The sequence below is a fragment of the Bombina bombina genome, chromosome 1 (assembly GCF_027579735.1).
Source record: "Bombina bombina isolate aBomBom1 chromosome 1, aBomBom1.pri, whole genome shotgun sequence".
In the NCBI taxonomy this organism is placed as follows: domain Eukaryota; kingdom Metazoa; phylum Chordata; class Amphibia; order Anura; family Bombinatoridae; genus Bombina; species Bombina bombina.
The window spans coordinates 1,193,170,529-1,193,193,166 of NC_069499.1; the positions used below are offsets into that span (position 1 = coordinate 1,193,170,529).

Consider the following 22,638-nt stretch of genomic DNA (forward strand, 5'->3'; position numbering starts at 1 on the left):
AATATATATATATATATATATATATATATATATATATATATATATATATATATATATATATATATATATATATATATATATATATATATAAAAATGTTTAATGTTTCATAATGCTTTAAGTGTTTTTTGTTATTTTTTTTGTTATACAAATTACATTCTGATAAAATGTATGTACTCTGGCCCTTTAAAGAATGTTTTCCTTTGTCTCAATTCTCAGGTAACATTTTCAGTTTCTAGGTTGTTTTTCTAGACAAACTCTATCGGTTTGTTTGCTCATCTGTTTGGCCTGTCTACAGCTCCCAGGATATTCTCTAAGGTTCTAGGTATCCTTTTGTCTGCAATTAGAATTCAGGGTATTGTGGTATTTCCTTACCTGAATGAAATCTTAACATTTTGTGGAATCTCTTATCTACAGTGTTGTTTGTTTGTTTCTTCAACAACATGGTTGGAGAATCCATTTGTCATAATGTTTCTCAGACAAGGGTTGTTTTTTTTCCTGAGTTCAGGTAGATTCCGTTTTCATTAGTCTCTCCTTGACAGGCTTAGAAGGTTAAAGCTGGTGTCAAGCTTCTCAAGATCTTTCAGGACGGAACTTAGTTACCTAGCTATGAAGGAGAAGTGTCTCAAAATTTGTCTTTGGCAGTTCATATCCCAGGAGTGGACAACTGTGGTTACCAGATTTTCTCAGTTGTTAGTATCGGCATATATGGGATTGGTCTTCTTCATCTGGATATTTCCAAAAGGATATAGAATCTTTGGGGTCTCCCATAGATAGATATGATGGCCTCTCGGTTCTACAACAAACTGGCCTTGGGACCATCAGGCAGAGTTTGTGGATGGTCTAGTAGCCCTATGGTTGTTTTGGGTATCTTTGTTTTTTTCTCCTCTGGTTCTTTTTCCAGTGTGATTATCGGGATCAGGCAAGAGAACGTCATCAGTAATCCTTATTGCTCTTTGCAGAGTTTGGTATGCAGAACTGGTTCAGATGTCCAGTTGTCCTCCATGTTAACTTCCTCTGCGCACAGACCTGTTCAAGGTCCATTTTTTTTCATCAAAATCGAAAAGCTCTAGCTTGATGGCGGCTTCTTAAGTTGGATGTTGTAAGTGCCTTGAAGTACTATGAAGATTCTTCTAAGGTTTGCAGGCAAACTTGTAGTTTTTCTTTTCCAGTTCCAGAAAGAGGCAGGAAGCTTCTGTCGTTTCTTGGTTTTTACTTTTTGATCTATAGATTTGGAAATCAGTCAGCCTTCTCTTAGTCGGATTACTGCTCATTCTACCAGATCAGTAGTATATTTACCCTGCTTATTATTTGGGGGGTTTTAGGTTGTGGATTTTGTTTCACTGTGAAAAATGTTTATCCTTCCCTTATTTCTCATTTCTCAAGGACTCCATTGCTTGGATATTCACAGGAGTAATGCTTGCCTGTTAAATTCATTTTTCTTTCCTATGGCAAGGAGAGTCCACGAAACATTCTAATTACTAGTGGGATATTAACTCCTGGCCAGCGGGAGGAGGCAAAGAGCACCCCAGCAAAGCTGTTAAGTATCGCTTCCCTTACCCATAACCCCTAGTCATTCTTTTTGTCTTGATCACAGGAGGATGGCGAAGATGGCGTCTGAAGATTTTAATCCTTTTAATGGGTACTTTAACCCGCAAGCAAGGATTGGGGCTATGCTGTGTCCATGTCAATCTCTTTAGTAAGAGTAATGGTGGCTGTTAGTAGTTCAAAGACAGTGAGGTGGTCTTTGCTTAAACTTCTAACATTATTGCTGCCCTTATTATAGCTGCCACACCTCAGAAAACAGCTCCTGACAGAGCAGGATCCACAGGTGAGTGCTTTCCCTTCTAGGTTTGAAGGTACCGGCACTATATAAATCCTTGTGGAAAGTATTTGAATCTATTTTAGGGGCACTGCTTTTATGTGAAGAGGCATCATTTTTTTATTGGGGGCTCAGAGATGGGACAGTTGTTTGGTTTACTACTTGTTACAATCGCTTTCCAGCTCAGCTTATTAATCACTTTTGCTGTGCTGCTGTTTGTTTTCGGGCCGTTTTTTGTTTGGCGCAATTTTTTTTGAAAAAAAAGTTGTTGTTTTTTTTATTGTGGTCACGTGACCGCTCCTCTGCACTTCTGGTTTTCGTCTTCGCTATTCAGATCGGAGTTTGCCTCAGCGAGTGTGGAGGCTGAATTTTCTTCTATCCACAGTGGCAAGTGGATTTGGGCTGTTCCGGTAATAAGGAGGTGTTTTTTGCTACCGGGTGTGTCCGTTTTTTTTGTGCTAGTGGGATAGCAACATCTGGAGGGGTAAGACCTCAGCAGAGCTGAGGGTATTTGGCATCTAATTTTTGTTTTCGTTAATTGTGAATTGATACCCAATTATGGACACACATACTAAAGTTGATTCATTTGAAAAATGCTTGCGTTTGGAGGCTAAGATAATTCCTCCTGTACAGTTTTGCTCTTCATATTTAAATAAAACTTTAAAGTTTAAAGATAAGATGTCTCTCCATGAGCCTCCTGTCTCTCAGGATAGTGTTATCCTAGCTATGCCTCAGCTTTCCCCTCAAGCTTCAGATGCAGTGCCCTGCGGTTCCTCTCAACCTCCGGGGGAGGGGGGGGGGATTACCTAGGGATTTCGCTATGCAGATTTACTTCTGCTGTTTCTGCAGCTTTATCAGCTTTTCCAACAGTTTCTGGTAAACGTAAGAGGAAATCTAAACATGATGTTTGTCTCAATTATATGAGGATGATTCTTTAGTGGCGTCTGAGGGAGAATTGTCAGATTCTGATACTGTAGTGACACATTTTTCAGATTCAGAGGAGATTAATTTCAGATTTGTTAGAACACCTTTGAGTTCTTTTGAAGGAGGTTCTTGCTACTTTGGAAGAATCCAAAGAGGTCTAGTAAGCTTAATAGGGTATATGATGTACCCCCATCTGTGGAAGTATTTCCAGTTCCAGACCGTTTGGCAGATATTATAACTCAGGAATGGAATAAACCAGGGATTCATTTTTTCCCCGTTTCCTCTTGCTGACTCTCTATTCGTGACTCGTGGCACATGGTGCCCAAAGTAGAGGGAGCTATCTCTACTCTGGATAAGATAACTACTTTTCCTATTGATTATAGTTGTTCTTTCAAGGATCCCATGGATAAGAAGCTTGAGGCTTTTTTTAAAGATGTACATTGATCAGGGATTACAGTGGCCACATGCTGCTAGTATTGCTACAGTTGCAGGGGCAGCATCTTATTGGTGCAATGATTTATCTAATCCTAGAAGAGACTACTATAGAGGAGATCCAAGACAGGATCAAGGCTCTCAAGCTAGCCAATACCTTTATTTGTGATGCCAACATGCAAGTTCTTAGGTTGGGTGCTCCGATTTCTGTTTTCACTGTTTTAGCTCGCAGAGCTCTCTTGTTTAAAATCTTGGTCTGCAGATATTACATCCAAGTCTAAACTTTTATCTCTGCCTTAAGGGTAAAACCTTGTTTGAACCAGGTCTGGCAGAAATTATTTCTGGCATTACAGGTGGAAAGGGTTCATTCCTACCTCAGGAAAAAAAGAATAGACCTAAGGGTTGCCCGAATTAAAATTTTTGTTCCTTTCATAACTTTAAGGGACAGAAGTCTTCCTCTTCCAAGTCGGATCAATCCAAGTTTTCTTGGAGGTCCAGTCAGCCTTGGAATAGGGGAAAGCTAGCTAAGAAGCCTTTCGTTGATTCTAAATCAACATGAAGGGGCCACCTCCGATTCTGTTGGGGGCAAGCTTTCTTTTTTTCAGCAGTCTTGGATACGCGATGTTCCAGATCCTTGGGCCATAGATATAGTATCCTACGATTACAGAATAGGATTTAAATCTTGTCCTCCCAGAGGCAGGTTCCACTTTTCAAGGTTATCTGCGAATCGGATAAAGAGAGGCCTTCTTAAACTGCTTAAAGGACCTATCATACCTGGGAGTGATTGTTCCAGTTCCTCTAGAGAAATAGGGTCTAGGATTCTATTCAAATCTATTTGTAGTTCCCAAGAAGGAGGGCGCTTTTTGTCCCATTATGGGCCTAAAGTGTCTCAATTCCTCAGGGTTCCGTCCTTCGAAATGGAGACCATCTGTTCTATTCTTCCTTTGGTCCTAAAGGGTCAGTTCATGACGACCCTAGATATGGTTGTGTATCTTCATGTTCCTATTCACAGGGATCATTACCAGTTTCTAAGGTTTGCCTTCCAGGACAAAACTTTCCAGGTTGTTGCCCTTCCTTTTGGGGGCTCCTCTGGCAGTGGTGAGGTCCCAGGGTATTTCTGTGGCGCCTTATCTAGGTGACATTCTAGTTCAAGCACCATCTTTTCATTTAGTAAGATCTCATTCCGAGATGATATTGTCTATTCTACATTCCCACGTGTGGAAAGTGAATCTGGGAAAGAGTTCCATTGTTCCAGATACAAGAGTTTGTTTCTTGGGAACAATCATAGATTCCCTGTCCATGAAGATTTTTCTGACTGACGTCAGAAAATCCAGGTTTCATGTTTCTTGCCTATCTCTCCAGTCTGCTATTCGTCCATCTGTGGCTCAATGCATGGAGGTGATAGGACTGGTGGTTGCCTCCATGGACATCATTCCTTTTGCTCGGTTCCATCTGAGACCTCTGCAGCTATGCATGCTCATTCAACAGAACGGGGACCACTCAGATCTCTCGCAGAAGATACATTTCGATTCCCCAACAAGTCTCACTCTCATAGTGGGTTTCACAGGACCATCTGTCTCGGGGCACATGCTTCCTAAGGCCTTCCTGGGTGATTGTGACCACGGACACCAGTCTGTTAGGCTGGGGAGCAGTTTGGGCTTTCTTAAAGACAGTCTGTTGACTCCAGAGAGGAGTCGTCTCTTCCCATAAACATCTTGGAGTTGAGAGCAATTTTCACTGCTTTAATAGCTTGGCCTCAACCAGCTTTGGTCCAATTTATCAGATTTTAGTCGGACAACATCAGCATGGTGGCCTACATGAATCACCAGGGAGGAACTCTGAGTTCCTTGGCAATGGAGGTGTTTCGCATTCTCTAGTGTGCAGAGTCTCATGATTGCCATCTCTCTGCCATCCACATACCAGGAGTGTACAACTGGAAGGCGGATTTTCTAAGCAGGCAGACTTTTCATCCTGGAGAGTGGTCTCTCCACCTAGAGGTTTTCACAATGATATCTCTCAGGTGGGGGTTCCGGAGTTGGATCTGATGGCGTCTCATCAATACGCCAAGCTTCCAAAGTATGGTTCAAGGTCAAGAGATCTTCAAGCCGTTCTGGTAGATGCTCTAGCTTTTCCTTGGAGCTTCAATCTAGCATACCTGTTTCCTCCGTTTGCGTTGCTTCCACCAGTAATTGTTTGCTTCAAACAGGAGAGAGCTACTTTGATTCTAATAGCTCCTGCATGGCCTCGCAGGATCTGGTGAGCGGATCTGGTGACAATGTCATCTCTTCCCGCTGTGGAGGTTACCTTTCAGGAAGGACCTTCTACTTCAGGGTCCCTTTCTTCATCCAAATCTTTTTTTCTCTGGTGCTGACTGCTTGGAGATTGAACGTCTAAGTTTGGCTAGACGTGGCTTCTCGCAGAATTACAAATAGGGTATGGTGAAAATACCTTCATTGGTATGAATCAAAAGTTTTTTTTCTTGAAACAAAGTAAGGGTTCCTCGAATTTTGGCTTTTCTTCAGGAGGGCCTGGAGATGGGTTTGTCAGTCAGTATTTTGAAGGGTCAGATTTCTGCTTTGTCTATTCTCCTGCATGAACTGCCAGACATTCTGTATTTTGTTCAGGCCTTAGTCAGAATCAGGCCTGTGTTTAAATCTGTTGCTCCTCCTTGGAGTCTTAACCTTGTTCTTAGAGTTTTGCAGCAGGCTCCGTTTGAGCCGATGCATTTTGTTAGTATTAAATTACTATCTTGGAAGGTTTTGTTTCTTCTTGCTACGTCTCCTGCTCGCAGAGTTTCTGAACTTTCGGCTCTGCAGTGTGATTCCCCTTAACTTATTTTTCATGCTGATAAGGCGGTCATTCGTACTAAGCTGGGGTTTCTCCCTAAGGTAGTGTCAGATTGCAATATTAATAAGGAAATTGTTATTCCTTCTTTTTGTCCTAAACCTTCTTCACAGAAGGAACGTCTTTTGCATAACTTGGATGTTGTGCATGTTCTTAAATTTTAGCTTCAAGCAACTAAAGATTTTCGGCAGACTTCTGCCCTGTTTGTTTTCTCTGGTAAGCATAGGCGTCAGAAGGCCACTTCTACCACTCTTTCTCTCTGGTTGGGAAGTGTTATCCATTTAGCTTATGAGACAACTGGACAGCAGCCTCCTGAGAGAATTGCGTCTCATTCCATTAGAGCTGTTTCATGTTCATGGGCTTTCAAAAATAAAGCTTCTTTGGAGCAAATCTGTAAGGTGGCCACTTGGTCCTCTATTCATACATTTTCCAAATTCTACAAATTTGATTACTTTTTCCTCCGCTGAGGCTTGTTTTGGGAGAAAGGTTCTTCAAGCGGTGGTGCCTTCAGTTTAGGTCTGCCTGTCTTGTTCTCCCTCCCTATTCATTCATTCATCCTATTTCAAATTAAGACTGCAGGTTTTTTTGGTCTAGTCCTCAGGCACCTCTATACCCTTGTGTTATCTTCTTTTTCCGTTTCCCTGTGGCCGAATGACTGGGGGTTATGGGTAATGGAAGTGATACTTAAAGGGATAGTAAACCCAAAAAATATTTCTAAATTATTAAAAACATTGTGGAATATAATTTTTTTTGTAATTTATCTATATTAAATGTTTTAAAGGGTTTAACTATTATAGCAGCCCTTTAACGGTGATCTACTTGGGTAGAACCATCATGGTGCCCCGCATGCGCAGTTTGTTTACACCCATGACTCGCGCATGCAAATGTGTTCTTATCTATGCTCTGCCTTGAGGCGCATCATCCAGAAAGCGCCAGAAGCATAACAAGAGGTTTGTGATGTCTCAGTCAGAGGGAGTGGCTGTCAAGTCAGAAGAAGTGCGCAAGCGATTCTTCAAAAACGTTAGTGCGCATGCGATGTTTAACCCAAGCTCAGACCATCAATATGATAATTAAGATGGTGACACTGCTTCTTGATTGGATGGAGCGCAATTATGCATATTTAGAAAGTGCTGCCCACTTTTATAGGCGTTCGTTGCCGCAGATTTTATGAAAAATAAATATAAAGATTTCACATACTTTGATTATAAATGAAGCTTCTAAGTATATTTTAATAAACTTTATATTCATCTTTATAAAACATTCATTTTTATGTATGACTGGTTACAAAGATTTCTAGCCCTTTAACAGCTCTGCTGGGGTGCTCTTTGCTGCCTCCTTCTGGCCAGGAGTAAATATCCCACTAGTAATTAGAATATTTTGTGGACTCTCCATGCCCGGAAAGAGATAAATTTATCAGGTAAAAAAAAAGGGAAGACACAGAGGCGCCAATATGGCCTAGTAACGTCTATACAGAAGAATTTTCAATGTGATATAGGATGGTACTCACAAAGATGAAGCACCCAATGGTGCAAGTTGCGCAGACTGAATCAATTGGCGGTGGTTCAGCTCACTGTGTGCCAGCAAATAAAGCACTCAATCAAAAAAACAGTAAACCAGGCATCTGTTCCTGTGAGTGATAAAACCCAGCTCCCATAGCCTAGTACAGTAAAAACAGGCAAAAGTCACACTTATTGGTCACACAACGACAATAAGGAGCGCACCTCCAGGTGCAGTAAAGGCATGGAGACGGTTATCTTCCTTCATAAGGGAAGGAGTTAACTACTTTGGGCTAATTTATTTTTTATTGGGACTTTTATATCTTAGAGTGAAGTCACTCTTTTTTTCTTTCCCTGGTTCATCGGGTGCAACGATACAGGGAATGTTGGGTGTTTGTCGCCTTTTTTACACTTTGTGGTGTATATGCAGGGATTTCCAGCTATGCCGTTATATCCTGTAGGGGAACTGTGTGAGAGATTAAGCTTTTGCTTTCTTTATTACAAATTTGTCATACTCCAGTTTCTTTCTAAGAGTTACAAATTGCCGCTGTTTGAGGGTGATGGTCGACGGCATTAAGTTTTTTTTCTGTGCCGACTTTGACCACGCCTCCTTGTTTTGTTTTTTCGGAGCGGCGCCATTTTGAGTTTTCTTCTCCGACCCGCTTTTCAGCATGTGAGCGGAACAGAGCTTGCGGCTGCTTGCTTTATTTCTTTTTTTTATCGATAGCCACAATCACTTTCACAGAATTTCAGTGTAATTATTATGTTCAATGAATATGCAGACATTTTCCTTCATGTGCATTCTATGGTGACAGTGTCAGGAGTATTATGTGTATGTTAGATTTCCTTCACTTAGGGAAATTCTATTTTTTCTGCATTATTTTTCTTGCTAAAAAATGGAACAGAGGTCTGTGTGTGTGGGATAATTTTTTTTTTAATTGTCCCTATAATTTTTAAAGTGTCATGTAAAATATTTTATATATATATATATATATATATATATATATATATATATATATATATATAAAAAGATCTAATTTCTAGAAATCCTTGTTAGGATTCTTAAAGTGAGTGTCATGTTAAATATTTAAATATTAAAATTCTGATTCCTAGAAATCCTTTGTTAGTATTTTTAAAGTGACAGTGTCATGTTAGTCCCTTATTAGCCTTATGTCTCCTTGGGTGATGCTGTTTAGGCTATGCCGCAGCTTTCTCCTCAGTTGTCCCGAGCCTTGTTCAGGCATTGCATGCAGTGCCCTGCGGTTCCTCTAAATCTCCTGGAGGAGTTTTTTGCTTGCAGAATTGTTTGCCCAGGTGGTCTTTGGCATTTGGCTTTTTCTGCCTTTCCTATCTTAAAGGAAAATTGCAAGAGGTTCTTTTAGGAATCAGATAACAAGGTGTCTGCGCCGTTGCTACTTCACGTTCTGTCCTGTATCCTTATGAGCAGGATAGTTGTTAGCATTTGAGGGTTATCCCTCTATTGTGGACAGTGTAATGCCTTCATCTGGTTTGGAAGTAGTTTTCTTCAGATTTTAGCCGGTTTTCCCTTTTATTTAGGAAGGGTTGGCTTTGAAAACTTTGACTCTTCTGTCGTCAGTCCTCAAGAATCTAGTGCATTTTTATTTAATAGGATTCTTTTGTTAAAGAAATTTCCTGTTTTCGATTGTGCTAGGAGAATTTTTTTTCAGGTTGGGAGAAGTCAGGTATTCCTTTTGTTTACAAGATATGACGAGTCCATGGATTTCATCCTTATGGGATATCGCCTCCTGGTCAGCAGGAGGAGGCAAAGAGCACCACAGCAGAGCTGTATATATAGCTCCTCCCTTCCCTCCCACTCCAGTCATTCTCTTTGCCTGTGTTAGTGATAGGAAGAGGTAAAGTGAGGTGTTAGTTTAGATTCTTCAATCAAGAGTTTATTATTTTTAAAGTGGTGCCACAGTGTACTACTTTGTTCTGGGGTGTAGCCTAGACCAGATCAATCTCTTCCAAATAAAAGGAGAATCATTTGGTGGCTTTAGAGCAATGGGAACTTGTGGGACAAAATTCTCACTGTGCCTCCCATATACTGATGTTGCCCCGTTTGAAAACCTGAGACATTCTAACTCAGGATTTTCGTTTATTACCAGGCCCATAGGAGGGAGAGGACCTCTTACGCCTGCAAACTGCCTTACTGCCAGGAAGATGAGGTAAGTGCTAACTTTATTCTGGGGTAAGAAGACACAGGATAAGTTTGGGCACTTTATTTTTCCAGAGGACCTCATGGTAATGGTGGTAAGGTCTCCTAGCATTCTAGGGGTTAATATAGCATAAAATTGGCTAAGAGGTATGAATTGTGACTCTCTCTCTCTCTCTTTCTCTCTCTCTCTCTCTCTCTCTCTCTCTGCGGTTCTCATGAATTATAGTAACCGTCTGTGAGATTTATTATTGGCAATACAGTGCTCTGTAAGAGGTTTAGTTTTCACATTCATACAATGATGTCCTGTCATGTGAACTCGATGTGAGGGATTCACTGTCGAACAGGTCTACGCTAAATTACTTCAGAGACTGTTCTGTTGTTTATCCCGGTGACCCACATGATTTATATGGCGACCGGGTGATTGTGTGGTACTGCGTGCTTCATGATAGAGGGCTCTCAGTTAATTCTGTAAAAACTCTGCACAGTATGTGGCGAATAATTTTGTTTTAAAAAAAGAATCTGCGCGATTCTCCCGGTGGCTCAATTTACAAAATAAAGATGGCGACCGGGAGATGTTTTTCTGTTTCGCCCATGGGGTTTCTGGGTGTGTTAAACATCTCTGCGCAGCTTGTTTTCTCCCGGTCACTTTGACAAGATAAAGATGGCGACCGGGAGATGTGGTCTGTTACGCCCACAGGGCTTATATGTGTGAGGCAAGACTGTTGATCGTGACGATTCTGCACAGTTTATTTATTCTCCCGGTGGCTTTATTTGAGAAAGATGGCGACCGGGAGATGTATTAGGACTCGCGCTCTTGTGTGTTTGTTGAAAGGATGTGTGCACTTAATTTCTTACACGTTTGCTAATGTCTACTGACTCCATTAACATAATTCTGATGGCGGCAAGGAGATTTTTCGACACGCCCACGGGGCTTGTGTGTAATACACTTCATGTGTGCGTCACGTTTACAGTAATTGGTACATTTTGATAATTGCCTAATCTGAGAGACTGCACAGTTTATTCTCCGGTGACTCAATTTAACTAGTGTACTGAGGGGACCGGGAGTTGTTGTTTTGATGCGATCACATATCTTACGTGGATACTCTGTGTAACTGTGCTTCACGTTTTCAATGTCAATACGGTTCAGAGGTCCCTTTATCTACAAATGTGTGCTTCTGGTGTGCCTGTTATTCTGGGTTTGAAATTATGCACTCGTCCGCTGCCATTTGCAAAAATTAAATAATCTCTGTTTCTTGTTCATTTCAAAGAATTGGGATGGAACAGTAGCACATAAGAGTTAAAGTTACTTTACAAATTAAAGAGACGGTAACTTCCTATGTTAATTTTTATTGTAACCACCCCTTGTAAACAATGAGTGTCTAGGAGTACGTTGACCATACAGGTCCCAATTTTCTCGTTCAGTGTTCAGATTTTTTTCCTGGTCCACATGCTGTGCTCTGCGGTTCCAGAGCATGGGAAAGATGGGTATCCCGTTCTCCCCTTCCCCTATGGAGGGAGTTATCTTTGCCCTGGCTAAGCGTACGACTATCCCTTTTGTGAGGACAGTTGTGCTTTCAAAGACCCCATGGATAAGAAATTGGAGGGTCTTATAAAAAAACAAACAAAAAAAACCTCTATGTTCATCAAGGGTTCTTATTGCAACCGGTGGCCTGCATGGTAACAGTCACGACTGCGGCTGCTTTTTGGTTTGATGCTCTAGAAGAGTCTCTTAGAACTGACCTCTTTAGAGGAAATACAGGACAGAATTAGGGCACTGAGGCTGGCTAATTCTTTTATTACGGATTCTTCCTTTCAAGGGAAAGATCCTATTCAGGCCTGATTTGAAAGAAATCATTTCTGTTATTACGGGAGGTAAGGGTCATCTCCTCCCTCAAGAAAAGGGGACGACAGAGTAATTTTCGTTCCTTTCGTAATTTCAAAGGAGTCCCCCCTTTCTCTGCCGCTAAACAGGAAGGGAATTATTCTCAAGCCAAAGCCACCTGGAGACCCAACCAGGCTGGGAACAAAGGTAAACAACGCAAGAAGCCTGCTGCTGCTCCCAAGACAGCATGAAGAGGCGGCCCCCGATCCGGGACCGAATTTAGTAGGAGGCAGACTTTCTCTCTTTGTCCAGGCTTGGATAAGAGACGTTCAGGATCCCTGGACACTAGAAATTGTGTCTCAGGGGTATCAGTTGGAGTTTACAAGTTCATTCCCAAGGGGAAGGTTTCTTTCATGATTGTCTGTAGACTAGATAAAGAGAGGCGTTCTAACGTTGTGTAAAAGACTTCTCCACTGAGGGAGTAATTTGTCCCGTTCTCAAATCTTTTTGTGGTTCCAAAAGAAGAGGGAACGTTCCGACCCATTTTAGATCTCAAGCGTCTAAACAAGTTTCTCAGAGTTCCATCCTTCGAGATGGAGACTGGTCAGACAATTCTTCCGTTGATCCAGGAGGATCAATATATGACTACCGTGGACTTAAAGGATGCATATCTACATATTCCTATCCACAGAGATTATCACCAGTTCCTGAGGTTTGCCTTTCTGGACAAACAATTTCAGTTCGTGTCCCTTCCTTTCGGGCTGGCCACGGCGCCCAGGATCTTCACGAAGGTTCTAGGGTCTCTGTTGGCGGTTCTCAGGCCACGGGGCATTGCAGTGGCGCCTTATCTGGACGATATTCTGATCCAGGCGTCGTCTTATCAGCTGACAAGGTCTCATACCGACATAGTTCTATCCTTTCTAAGGACTCACGGGTGGAAGGTGAATCTAGAAAAGAGTTCACTACTTCCACAGACAAGGGTTCCTTTCCTGGGAACTCTAATAGACTCTATATCCATAAACATTTTCTTGACGGAAGTCAGAAAGTTAAAGATTCTGAATACATGCCGATCCCTTCAGTCCAATCCTCGGCCATCAGTGGCTCAGTGCATGGCGGTAATTGGATTGATGGTGGCTGCAATGGACATCATTCCGTTTGCTCGTTTTCATCTCAGACCTCTACAACTGAGCATGCTCAGACAATGGAATGGAGATTATGCATATTTGTCTCCTCAAATAGATCAGGAGACGAGGGTCTCTCTTCTTTGGTGGTTGTCGCCGAATCATCTGTCCCAAGGGACGTGCTTCCGCAGACCCTCATTGGGTGATAGTGACAACGGACGCCAGCCATTCTAGGATGGGGTGCAGTTTGGAATTCCCTGAAGGCTCAGGGTGTGTGGACTCGGTCGGATTCTCTACTTCCATCAATATTCTGGAGTTGAGCAATATTCAATGCGCTTCAGGCTTGGCCTCAGTTGGCTTCTGCCAGATTCATCCGATTTCAGTCGGACAGCATCACGACTGTGGCTTACATCAATCATCAGGGAGGAACAAGGAGTTCCTTAGCGATGACAGAAGTATCCAAGATAATTCGGTGGGCGGAAGCTCATTTTTGTTATCTGTCAGCAATCTACATCCCAGGAGTGGACAACTGGGAAGCGGATTTTTTGAGCAGACAGACGTTTCATCCGGGGGAATGGAAACTCCAACCGGAGGTCTTTGCCAACCTGATTCTCAGATGGGGCAGTCCGGAGCTGGATCTTATGGCATCTCGTCAGAATGCCAAGCTCCCGAGATACGGATCCAGATCCAGGGTTCCTCAGGTCGAACTGATAGGTGCCTTGGCAGTTCCTTGGTCGTTCAACCTAGTTTGTGTTTCCGCAGTTTGCTCTCCTGCCCCGGGTTATTGCTTGAGTCAAACAGGAGAGTGCTTCGTTGATTCTCATCGCTCCTGCGTGGCCTCGCAGGACTTGGTATGCCGATCTGGTGGACATGTCCTCTCTGCCGCCGTGGAAGCTTCCATTGAGACAGGACCTTCGCTTTCAGGGACCCTTCCATCATCCAAATCTATTTTCTCTGTAGCTGACTGCTTGGAGATTGAACGCTTGATTTTATCTAAGCGAGGGTTCTCTGATTCGGTTATTGATACCTTGATTCAGGCACGTAAGCCTGTTACTAGAAAGATTTTCCATAAGATATGACGTAAATATCTTTATTGGGGCGAATCCAAGGGCTACTCATGGAGTAAGATTAGGATTCCTAGGATTTTATCTTTTCTCCAGGAAGGATTGGAGAAAGGGTTATCAGCAAGTTCCTTAAAGGGACAGATTTCTGCTTTATCTATTTTGTTACACAAACGTCTGGCAGATTTTCCGGTTGTTCAATCTTTTTGTCAGGCTCTGGCTAGAATCAGGCCTGTGTTTAGACCTATTGCTCCTCCTTGGAGTTTGAATTTAGTTCTTAAGGTTCTTCAAGGGGTTCCGTTTGAACCTATGCATTCCATAGATATTAAATTGTTATCTTGTACCAAACCTGGTTTTCTTCCTAAGGTTGTTCCAACAAAAATATTAATCATGAAATTATTGTTCCTTCATTGTGTCCTAATCCTTCTAAGAAGGAGCGTCTGTTACATAACTTGGACGTGGTCCGTGCCCTGAAGTTTTACTTGCAGGCGACTAAAGCATTTCGTCAATCATCTTCATTGTTTGTTGTTTTTTCTGGAAATCATAGGGGTCAGAAAGCTACGGCTACCTCTTTGTTTTTGGCTGAAGAGTATCATCTGTTTTGCATATGAGACTGCTGGACAGTAGCCTCCTGAAAGAATTATGGTTCATTCTACTAGGGCTGTGTCTTCCTCATGGGCATTTAAGAATGATGCTTCTGTTGAACAGTTTTGCAAGGCTGCAACTTGGTCGTCTCTTCACACTTTTTCCAAATTGACAAATTTTATACTTTTGCCTCGCCTGAGGCTGTTTTTTGGGAGAAAGGTTCTTCAAGCAGTGGTGCCTTCCGTTTAGGTTCCTGTCTTGTCCCTCCCTTTCATCCGTGTCCTATAGCTTTGGTATTGCATCCCATAAGTAAGGATGAAATCCCTGGACTCGTCATATCTTGTAAAAGAAAAGGAAATTTATGCTTACCTGATAAGTTTATTTCTTTTACGATATGACGAGTCCACGGCCCACCTCTGCACCTTGGCTTTTCCTTTCTCTTCCTAACTTCGGTCGAATGACTGGAGTGGGAGGGAAGGGAGGAGCTATATATACAGCTCTGCTGTGGTGCTCTTTGCCTCCTCCTGCTGACCAGGAGGCGATATCCCATAAGTAAGGATGAAATCCGTGGACTCGTCATATCGTAAAAGAAATAAATTTATCAGGTAAGCATAAATGTCCTTTTTTTCCCTTTCTCCTATCCGTAATAACCTGTCTTCTTTATATATCATGGTGCTTAGGGTAGTAAGGGCCATTGATATTCTGGTTAAGAGAAATTCAATCCTTCTACCTGGGCTTTCAAAAATGGGGCTTCTGTAGATCAGATTTGCAAGGCTGCCACTTGGTCATCTTTACATACTTTTTCTAAATTTTACAAATTTGATACTTTTGCTTCTGCTGAGGCTGTTTTTGGGGGAAAATGTTCTTCAAGCAGTGGTTCCTTCAGTTTAGGCTAACTGTCTTGTCCCTCCCGTTTCCTCTAGCTTGGTTATTGATTCCCAATAGTAATTATGATGAACCGTGGTGAGTCCACGGCCCGCCCTGTATTTTCAGTCAGTTTATTTTTATATAAACCTCTGCACCTTATATTGCTTCCTTTCCCTTTGGTCGAATGACTGGGGGTTGTGGGTAAGGGGAGTGGTGAGTGGTATTTTAACAGCTTTGCTGTGGTGCTCTTTGCCTCCTCCTTCTAGTCAGGAGTGATATTCCCAATAGTAATTATGATGATCTGTGGACTCACCGTGTCAAGAAAGAAACAAATTTATCAGGTAAGCATAAATTTCATTTTTTTTGATTGAGTGCTTTATTTGCTGACACACAGTGAGCTGGACCACTGCCAAATGATCCAGTCTGCACTACTTGCACCATTGGGTGCTTCATCTTTGTGAGTACCATCCTATATCACATTGAATATTCTTCTGTATAGACGTTACTAGGCCATATTGGCGCCTCTGTGTCTTTTTTTCCAGATCATTCATCACCAGGGACTGACCATCCTTTGACAGAGTGCTGCCTCCTGTTGGATGTTAAGGACTTTATACCTTATATGCAATACATTCTGATGTGCTATAGCTTGATTTGATGTGTTGCTTATATTATTTCTTGAAGATTTTTGGTACAGGATTTGTATTTAGGAAGCGCCCCCTATGGGAATATCTTTGTTGCTTATATTTCCCTTATTCTCTTAAATTTATCAGGTAAGCATAAATCTTGTTTTTTCATGGTGGTTAGAATCCAAGTGACCCCACTTTTTTTGGGGGGGTGTTTGGTACCGCCCCCCGCTCTTTTTTTCCAGTTCTTGCTACTTTTCCTACCTTATTGGCTTGGTAAACAGACTGATTTTCCAGTGAGGTGGGATGGGTTGAGCTCTTGTCAATCATTGATTTTTAAAAATACCTATTTTAACAGCACTTAGATTGGTTTACTAAAGGGATATGAAACTTTTTTTTTCTTTCTTTTGTTGTAAGGCAGAGATGTATGCTTAGAAGCAGCCCATTTCTAGACAACTATGTAGAAGCAGTTTTGCAAGAATCTTATCCATTTGCAAGAGCCCTAGATGACAGCACTATTTCCTGCCATGTAGTTCTCCAGATGTCTACCTAGGTATCTCTTGAACAAAGAATATCATGGGAACAAAGCAAATTTGATAATAGACGTAAATTGGAATGATAGGCCTCTGCTTATTTTTGCCCTATATAAACTGGAAATATGTAAGTTTAAAGGTGATGCAGCAAACAAAGTGTGGTGTTTTTTATTTTGCAACATTGATTGAAGAACTAGGAACATTTTCATTGTCTTGAAAAAATTTTGTCAAATAATCGAATTTTATTTACAGATGAGTTAATACAACAAGACTTTATTTTGCTTTTCAAATTAGCATTGCCAGCAGCAATAATATGAACAAATCCGAGAGCGACCAAGAAGATAACGATGATGTTAATGATAACGATTGGTCGTATGGATCGGAGAAGAAAGGTGCGTTTAGTCAGTCTGGAGGTAACTAGCCCAAACATTTTATTACTTATTTATTATTCTGTGATTTATTAAATTGTTCTGGGCTGAACCTCTCACTACTTTTTTTTTTTCTCCTTTTTTTTCTCTCTCTCCCTGTTCATTCTCATGTGTTTCTTCACTGTCTTGCGGTTGCACTCCTCATCTGATCTCTCCAAATATGGTGCTTGTGCGTCTTTTTGCTCACTTTACTTTCTCTCTTGGTCACTCCCTTGTGTGCATTATCTCTTGTGCACTTTCTTTCTTCATTCCAACTTGTGGGATATTCATTACATTTGCTCTTTCTCGTTTTCTTTGGGTACAAACTGTGTCTCATCCTCTTGCTATTTTATCATCTCCCCCTTTTTTTTTTTTTCTCTGCCTTTTTGCCAATTTGCTTATGAATTTTCTCTCTCTTATGTGTTCATACTCTCTCCTCTTTTCTTTCACTCATGCACTATTTCTCCTGTCTACATATGCTCAATTTCCCTTACCATATTTATATCTCATGTTTATTTTTCCACACTTGCACTGCTCTCCTTGTCTTACTCTTTTACTACCGGTTTCCTTCACTTACTTTCTCTATTTCCCACATATTTGTTGTTGTTTTGTTTTTTGTATTCCTCTGCCACTTGCTTGTATTTTTATTCATATTCTATCTTTTCATGTTCTTGTTGGTGGGGGTTTTCTTGCTTTTGCGCTTTCTCCTCTTTGCCTACGTTGGTGCACTCTCACTGTGATGTCACCTCCTTGCTTTATTGTATTTTTTTGCTCGTCCTCCCCTGCCCTAACTTTTTTTGTGTTATCTCTATACTGTGTCTGGCACTCTTCTCTGCTCTTTCTTCCTTCTCCCTCTCCCACTGTTCTAGCAAAGAAGAGAAAATCGGAGAAGGTAAGACATTTTTAGATTTGTTCTGCTGTGTTGGGGATTTCTCCAGGCCTTTCTTTCTTGTAACTGACCCTCTCTAATCTTCCATTACTCAGTGTTAAAAGCTATCCTGAAAATATTTCCTACCGAAGGTAAATAGAATGACAGGACATGTGGTTTGTCCCCAGCTGTCCCTCTCTGCAGTTGGAAGGTTTTATCTTTAGGGTGTTCTTTAATGTAACCCTATCATTAGATACATTTTGCTTTCCCTGCTAAGATATATATATATTTTTTTCTTACAACTCCATCACCTCCTTCCCTTTCTCATTTCCATCCAGTAAGGGTTTTCTAGTGGATATACCTAGTTTTCTCCAACATAGGTGTGTCCGGTCCACGGCGTCATCCTTACTTGTGGGATATTCTCCTCCCCAACAGGAAATGGCAAAGAGCCCAGCAAAGCTGGTCACATGATCCCTCCTAGGCTCCGCCTTCCCCGGTCATTCTCTTTGCCGTTGTACAGGCAACATCTCCACGGAGATGGCTTAGAGTTTTTTAGTGTTTAACTGTAGTTTTTATTATTCAATCAAGAGTTTGTTATTTTAAAATAGTGCTGGTATGTACTATTTACTCTGAAACAGAAAAGAGATGAAGATTTCTGTTTGTAAGAGGAAAATGATTTTAGCAACAGTTACTAAAATCGATGGCTGTTCCACACAGGACTGTTGAGAGGAATTAACTTCAGTTGGGGGAACAGTGAGCAGACTTTTGCTGCTTGAGGTATGACACATTCTAACAAGACGATGTAATGCTGGAAGCTGTCATTTTCCCTATGGGATCCGGTAAGCCATTTTTATTACAGACAGAAAAAAAGGGCTTCACAAGGGCTTTTTAAGACTGTAGACATTTTCTGGGCTAAATCGATTTATATATAAACATATTTTATACTCCATAGCCTTGAGGAATTATTTTAATCTTGGGAATTTTGTAAAATAACCGGCAGGCACTGTATTGGACACCTTATTCTCTGGGGGCTTTCCCTAATCATAGGCAGAGTCTCATTTTCGCGCCTGTATTGCGCACTTGTTTTGGAGAAGCATGACATGCAGATGCATGTGTGAGGAGCTCTGATACATAGAAAAGACTTTCTGAAGGCGTCATTTGGTATCGTATTCCCCTTTGGGCTTGGTTGGGTCTCAGCAAAGCAGATACCAGGGACTGTAAAGGGGTTAAATATAAAAACGGCTCCGGTTCCGTTATTTTAAGGGTTAAAGCTTCCAAATTTGGTGTGCAATACTTTTAAGGCTTTAAGACACTGTGGTGAAATTTTGGTGAATTTTGAACAATTCCTTCATACTTTTTCGCAATTGCAGTAATAAAGTGTGTTCAGTTTAAAATTTAAAGTGACAGTAACGGTTTTATTTTAAAACATTTTTTGTACTTTGTTATCAAGTTTATGCCTGTTTAACATGTCTGAACTACCAGATAGACTGTGTTCTGAATGTGGGGAAGCCAAGGTTCCTTCTCATTTAAATAGATGTGATTTATGTGACACAAAATTTAGAGAAAATGATGCCCAAGATGATTCCTCAAGTGAGGGGAGTAAGCATGGTACTGCATCATCCCCTCCTTCGTCTACACCAGTCTTGCCCACACAGGAGGCCCCTAGTACATCTAGCGCGCCAATACTCCTTACTATGCAACAATTAACGGCTGTAATGGATAATTCTATCAAAAACATTTTAGCCAAAATGCCCACTTATCAGCGAAAGCGCGACTGCTCTGTTTTAGAAAATACTGAAGAGCATGAGGACGCTGATGATATTGGTTCTGAAGGGCCCCTACACCAGTCTGAGGGGGCCAGGGAGGTTTTGTCTGAGGGAGAAATTTCAGATTCAGGGAAAATTTCTCAACAAGCTGAACCTGATGTGATTACATTTAAATTTAAGTTGGAACATCTCCGCGCTCTGCTTAAGGAGGTGTTATCCACTCTGGATGATTGTGAGAATTTGGTCATTCCAGAGAAACTATGTAAAATGGACAAGTTCCTAGAGGTCCCGGGGCCCCCCGAAGCTTTTCCTATACCCAAGCGGGTGGCGGACATTGTAAATAAAGAATGGGAAAGGCCCGGTATACCTTTCGTCCCTCCCCCCATATTTAAAAAATTGTTTCCTATGGTCGACCCCAGAAAGGACTTATGGCAGACAGTCCCCAAGGTCGAGGGGGCGGTTTCTACTCTAAACAAACGCACCACTATACCCATAGAAGATAGTTGTGCTTTCAAAGATCCTATGGATAAAAAATTAGAAGGTTTGCTTAAAAAGATGTTTGTTCAGCAAGGTTACCTTCTACAACCAATTTCATGCATTGTTCCTGTCACTACAGCCGCGTGTTTCTGGTTCGATGAGCTAGAAAAGGCGATCAATAATAATTCTTCTTCTTATGAGGAGATTATGGACAGAATTCGTGCTCTCAAATTGGCTAATTCTTTCACCCTAGACGCCACTTTGCAATTGGCTAGGTTAGCGGCGAAAAATTCTGGGTTTGCTATTGTGGCGCGCAGAGCGCTTTGGTTAAAATCTTGGTCAGCGGATGCGTCTTCCAAGAACAAATTGCTTAACATTCCTTTCAAGGGGAAAACGCTGTTTGGCCCTGACTTGAAAGAGATTATCTCTGATATCACTGGGGGCAAGGGCCACGCCCTTCCTCAGGATAGGTCTTTCAAGGCCAAAAATAAACCTAATTTTCGTCCCTTTCGCAGAAACGGACCAGCCCCAAGTGCTACGTCCTCTAAGCAGGAGGGTAATACTTCTCAAGCCAAGCCAGCCTGGAGACCAATGCAAGTCTGGAACAAAGGAAAGCAGGCCAAGAAACCTGCCACTGCTACCAAGACAGCATGAGATGTTGGCCCCCGATCCGGGACCGGATCTGGTGGGGGGCAGACTCTCTCTCTTCGCTCGGGCTTGGGCAAGAGATGTTCTGGATCCTTGGGCGCTAGAAATAGTCTCCCAAGGTTATCTTCTGGAATTCAAGGGGCTTCCCCCAAGGGGGAGGTTCCACAGGTCTCAATTGTCTTCAGACCACATAAAAAAACAGGCATTCTTGCATTGTGTAGAAGACCTGTTAAAAATGGGAGTGATTCATCCTGTTCCATTAGGAGAACAAGGGATGGGGTTCTACTCCAATCTGTTCGTAGTTCCCAAAAAAGAGGGAACGTTCAGACCAATCTTAGATCTCAAGATCCTAAACAAGTTTCTCAAGGTTCCATCGTTCAAAATGGAAACCATTCGAACAATTCTTCCTTCCATCCAGGAAGGTCAATTCATGACCACGGTGGATTTAAAGGATGCGTATCTACATATTCCTATCCACAAGGAACATCATCGGTTCCTAAGGTTCGCATTCCTGGACAAGCATTACCAGTTTGTGGCACTTCCGTTCGGATTAGCCACTGCTCCAAGGATTTTCACAAAGGTACTAGGGTCCCTTCTAGCGGTGCTAAGACCAAGGGGCATTGCAGTAGTACCTTACTTGGACGACATTCTGATTCAAGCGTCGTCCCTTCCTCAAGCAAAGGCTCACACGGACATTGTCCTGGCCTTTCTCAGATCTCACGGATGGAAAGTGAACGTAGAAAAGAGTTCTCTATCTCCGGCAACAAGGGTTCCCTTCTTGGGAACAATAATAGACTCCTTAGAAATGAGGATTTTTCTGACAGAGGCCAGAAAAACAAAACTTCTAAACTCTTGTCAAATACTTCATTCTGTTCCTCTTCCTTCCATAGCGCAGTGCATGGAAGTAATAGGTTTGATGGTAGCGGCAATGGACATAGTTCCTTTTGCGCGCATTCATCTAAGACCATTACAACTGTGCATGCTCAGTCAGTGGAATGGGGACTATACAGACTTGTCTCCGACGATACAAGTAAATCAGAGGACCAGAGATTCACTCCATTGGTGGCTGTCCCTGGACAACCTGTCACAGGGGATGAGCTTCCGCAGACCAGAGTGGGTCATTGTCGCGACCGACGCCAGTCTGGTGGGCTGGGGCGCGGTCTGGGGACCCCTGAAAGCTCAGGGTCTTTGGTCTCGGGAAGAATCTCTTCTACCGATAAATATTCTGGAACTGAGAGCGATATTCAATGCTCTCAATGCTTGGCCTCAGCTAGCAAAGGCCAAGTTCATACGGTTTCAATCAGACAACATGACAACTGTTGCGTACATCAACCATCAGGGGGGAACAAGGAGTTCCCTGGCGATGGAAGAAGTGACCAAAATCATTCAATGGGCGGAGACTCACTCCTGCCACTTGTCTGCAATCCACATCCCAGGAGTGGAAAATTGGGAAGCGGATTTTCTGAGTCGTCAGACATTTCATCCGGGGGAGTGGGAACTCCATCCGGAAATCTTTGCCCAAATTACTCAACTGTGGGGCATTCCAGACATGGATCTGATGGCCTCTCGTCAGAACTTCAAGGTTCCTTGCTACGGGTCCAGATCCAGGGATCCCAAGGCGACTCTAGTAGATGCACTAGTAGCACCTTGGACCTTCAAACTAGCTTATGTATTCCCGCCGTTTCCTCTCATCCCCAGGCTGGTAGCCAGGATCAATCAGGAGAGGGCATCGGTGATCTTGATAGCTCCTGCGTGGCCACGCAGGACTTGGTATGCAGACCTGGTGAATATGTCATCGGCTCCACCATGGAAGCTACCTTTGAGACGAGACCTTCTTGTTCAAGGTCCGTTCGAACATCCGAATCTGGTCTCACTCCAACTGACTGCTTGGAGATTGAACGCTTGATCTTATCAAAGCGAGGATTCTCAGATTCTGTCATTGATACTCTTGTTCAGGCCAGAAAGCCTGTAACTAGAAAAATTTACCACAAAATATGGAAAAAATATATCTGTTGGTGTGAATCTAAAGGATTCCCTTGGGACAAGGTAAAAATTCCTAAGATTCTATCCTTTCTTCAAGAAGGTTTGGAGAAAGGATTATCTGCAAGTTCCTTGAAGGGACAGATTTCTGCCTTGTCTGTGTTACTTCACAAAAAGCTGGCGGCTGT

General features: G+C 42.2%; 1 protein-coding gene across 3 annotated transcripts in view; it reads left to right on the forward strand.

Moving 5' to 3' along the window:
- ATXN7L3 (ataxin 7 like 3) overlaps positions 1 to 22,638 on the forward strand; it is a 252,225-nt gene that overhangs the window by 96,132 nt on the left and 133,455 nt on the right. For 2 of the 3 annotated variants that reach the window (XM_053700031.1, XM_053700042.1), the window contains exon 1: positions 16,791 to 17,603. In XM_053700031.1, the coding sequence (XP_053556006.1) occupies positions 16,893 to 17,603 (711 nt within the window). In that variant the 5' untranslated portion in view covers positions 16,791 to 16,892. Of the gene's footprint in view, positions 1 to 16,598; positions 16,718 to 16,790; positions 17,604 to 22,638 lie in introns of those variants that run through there. The other variant, XM_053700038.1, reaches the window with a different exon arrangement.